General features: G+C 46.3%; 1 protein-coding gene across 1 annotated transcript; it reads left to right on the forward strand.

Annotated features, from left to right (window-relative positions):
• Window positions 1-2019: 2019 nt before the first annotated feature.
• On the forward strand, window positions 2020-3989 carry LOC125542419 (eukaryotic translation initiation factor 4E-1-like). The gene is made up of 3 exons (XM_048705461.1): window positions 2020-2368; window positions 2846-3011; window positions 3097-3989. The coding sequence occupies exons 1-3, from the start codon at window positions 2148-2150 to the stop codon at window positions 3235-3237; spliced, it is 528 nt and encodes a 175-aa protein (XP_048561418.1). The 5' UTR covers window positions 2020-2147; the 3' UTR covers window positions 3238-3989.
• The last annotated feature ends 22 nt before the right edge of the window (window positions 3990-4011 follow it).

The following is a 4011-nucleotide window of genomic DNA, read 5'->3' on the forward strand; positions in this document are numbered from 1 at the left end:
CTCGCGTTATGTGCGGGGCTAGTTAAAGGAAACGGTTCGAATAATCACCGGGCCGTGACGTAATGTCGTGTTGCCAAAACAAGTCAGCAAATTGGATTTGTGGAAATATTATTCTCTATACGGTGGTATGTGGAACTTATTTTGCAGGGTTGGACACAATCCTTATATTCAAATTCTTCCGTGGTATATTCGGAGGAGGAACCCGCCTTGCAATGCCGAAGACAATACTGCGTGCCGGACTCATCGTCATTGAAAGCCTGGTTCAGGGGCTACTGTGGGAGTCCTGGATTAGGGGGTGTCCGGATAGCCGGACTATATCCATTGGCCGGACTGTTAGACTATGAAGATACAGGATTGAAGACTTCGTCTCGTGTCCGGATGGGACTCTACTTGGCGTGAAAGGCAAGCTAGGCAATACGGATATGTGTATCTCCTCCTTTGTAACCAACCTTGTGTAACCCTAACCTCTCCGGTGTCTATATAAACCGGAGGGTTTTAGTCTGTAGGACAACATACAATCATACCATAGGCTAGCTTCTAGGGTTTAGCCTCTCTAATCTCGTGGTAGATCTACTCTTGTACTACCCATATCATCAATATTAATCAAGCAGGACGTAGGGTTTTACCTCCATCAAGAGAGCCCGAACCTGGGTAAAACATTGTGTCTCCTGCCTCCTGTTACCATCCGCCTTAGACGCACAGTTTGGGACCCCCTACCCGAGATCCGCCGGTTTTGACACCGACACCCGCCATGTCGAAGACGGCCGAAAATCGCCGGAGGTGAGCTTGGATGGTGGAGGGGAGTGAAACGAAGTGGCTAGGGTTTGATCCGATGGGCGAATGGGAAGAAATATAAGTGGGTCGGATAAGCCAGCATGGGCCGGATCCGACGTGGCGGTGTGCCCCCATATCCGCCCTATATTTGGGTTGGATATGTGGGGTGTCGGTCAGTCCGAGCGTTTGAGGCGTCCGGCTGGATCAAAATTTCATGACCGGTCAGGGCCCGGGCAGTCTGCCCGGATGGTTGTGAAGGGTTTGAGGTGCCCGGCTGCAGATGCTCTAAAAATCTTGTTTGATGACAAATAAAAATATATTTTTTGGATAAGATGTTTATAAGAACTACGAAAAGTAGTCAGCGGACTTCCTCTAAACTATACAGACATCCTACAAGATGAATTTTGAAATTTACGAAAATGTTCTACACGAGCTATCGGAAATGTTTTAATTGGGTACAACCAAAGATGTGTTGGTTGATTCAATTGAGTAGGTTGAAAATGGTTGTATGAACACTTAATAATTTGGGTAATAAACATGGTTTGAAAGGAAAGAATGACCAAAACAACTTGGAAAAACCTTCCTCCCCTCAATCTTCGCCGGCGAGACATGGATTCATCTCCCCTCCGCCCACCGCTCCGGTGGCCGATGGCCGGTGGCGGGAAAGAGAATCCTGGTGTCTTGACTCCCGCTAATAGATAGGTAGGATTTTAGTCCTCGTAGGGGCGGCGCTCCTTCTTCAAGTCTGTCTTCTGGACTCCAATCTTCCTCAAATTTGTCCATTGGGATGGATTAGACGGCGCTCCGACGTAGATTCATACCAGCTCCTTGGGGCGGTGAGGTTAAGGTTTCTCGCTGTGCGTACGCAACGGCGACATTGGTGTCAGGTTTTTCAGATTGATTCAAGGATTCAACGGCGACCACTATGGCTCCAGTGGGTTGGTCCTTAGGGGCACGTGCACGAAGACTTTCCTCGACAAGGTCGGGGCCGGCTCCGGTACGGGAGCGGCGACAACGGCTGCTCGTTCTGACGGCGACAATGGTCGTTTGATGATCCATGGATCTCAATGTAATTTTTATTATGTTTGAGGAATTTGTAGTTCTGCTGAATTTTTATAATAGATCTTATCCTTTCCGGAAAAAAAGAAAAAAAAGTCGTTCCTGTGCAATTTGGTACTAAAAGAGAAGAAGAAGAAAACATAGTCTTTTTCTGTGTGTTTTACAGTATATTAGAGGAAAAAAACACTTGCTACCTGTGCAGTGACAGAATCACAAAAAATACAGCTCTCTGCGCACTCGTCCATTCGGCGACTAGTCGACGCAGCTGACGCCACCACGCGGCGGCGGCGCTTGTTCCCATCGCCGCCACCGGCATGGCCGAGGGCACCGACACGGTGCGCGCGCCCGGCGACGCGGAGGAGATGGAGAAGGGAGAGATCGCAGGCGCCGCCGCCGGTGCCGACGGCGACTCCGCCGCGCCCCAGCCGGTGGAGCCCACCTGGGCTTTCTGGATCGGCAACGGCAACCCGCAGGAGGAGTCCGCCGGCCGGGGGAACACCGTCCACACCTTCTCCACCGTCGACGACTTCTTGAGGTCTTTTCTTCCCCCACCCTCACCTCCTCCCAAACCCTCGTTAGTCCCCAATCTGTTGGTTCCTTGTCAATGATGTATGATGACTGTAAATTTAGATTTAGATGCCCTGCGAGCAGCTCGCCTTAATCCAACACAAGACTGCTGATCTGATGCTCGAGTCTAGGACTAAAATGCTCTCTGGCTCTAGTTTGTGACCAGATTTCAGCCTCCCGCAAACAGGGATGTCTGAAAATCGACCAGTTATTTTAATTAAGCTGAACTGAGTACTGTCCATTGACTGACTCCCTGGGTTATCTTCTACCAGATGATAATGTCTGTCATTACTCACAGTGCGGTTTGTTTCAGGGTAAAAATTTCTGCTTCAGAAATCTGGTTATGTTTGCTTTAATAATTTGTTCCATTCTTTACTGTATTTCCACCTTTTGCGTTTACTTCATATATCCCTTTGGCTAACGATTGAGTTGGGTGGTCTTTCAGCCTTTACAATAATATCCTCCACCCTAGTAAATTGGGTGTGGGAGCTGACCTCCATTGCTTCAAGAATAAGATTGAGCCGAAATGCCAAGGCCCCATATGTGCTAATGGAGGTGCATGGACCATCAGTTGTGGCGAAGGGAAATCGCAGCCATTGTGGTTGGATACAGTAAGCATCTTTCGCATCATTCGTTTTATACAATTACTGTTTCTGTAAATCCATCCTGACTCCTTTTGACAAATATCATGTTTAGCTACTGGCATTGATTGGTGGACAATTCGAATATGGTAATGAAATTTGTGGAGCGGTCCTTAGCGTGTGTGGGAAGCAGGAAACAATAGCTATATGGATTAAAGATGCTACTAACGAAGCTGCTCAGGTAAAAGTCCTGTAGTGCATACTATGAAATTGTTTGTTTCATTTCAGGCAACAGCCACGTGGTATGCTATATCATAGACTGAAAGTTTGTCAAATACTACACCTTCCGTCTTAAAATTAGTGTCTCAAGCTTAGTACAACTTTGTACTGAAGTTAGTACAAAGTTGAGCCACTTATTTTGGGACGGAGGGAGTATAAGATAGTATAATACTGTGATCCTGGTATATAAACAAGGATGACATGGCTGTACCTGTATGGAGCCTAGTACAGTTGTGCTTGTGCCAAATGTCATTGTGTAACTTGAAATGCTCTTATATGGTTATATGAAGAGTTCAACGCAATTGAAGAAACTTATATTCCTCGAAAGACATAGCGGTACTTTGAGTGGCAGAACATTGTCGAAGAAACTTAAACCTCAAAGGATTGACATCTTTGGTTATAGTATGCATCTATGTTTGTGGTTTCCAACCTAAATTGTCCTAGGTAAAGGTTTCATTATTTCAGCCAAAATAGCGTGTTGTCTTGTATGGTTGGGATTATTTTAACTTCTTTTTCTAATGAAATTGCTACATTTATTCGTTTCTTGGCGCATTGTTTTGAAGTATGTTTATGTTAAATCCTTGTGTAAGCATTTGGTTTTCCTTTTTGTTTAGCATTTTTCGTAGTTCTTACAATTGTGCTGCAACAGTATCCTAAAATCTGATAATGTCATGGCATTTTTATACTCGATTGAATGATGCAACCAGTGTCGGATCTAGGCCCAGGCCGGGGGGGGGGGGGGGGGGGGGGG

Source organism: Triticum urartu, chromosome 3 (genome assembly GCF_003073215.2).
Source record: "Triticum urartu cultivar G1812 chromosome 3, Tu2.1, whole genome shotgun sequence".
Taxonomy (NCBI): domain Eukaryota; kingdom Viridiplantae; phylum Streptophyta; class Magnoliopsida; order Poales; family Poaceae; genus Triticum; species Triticum urartu.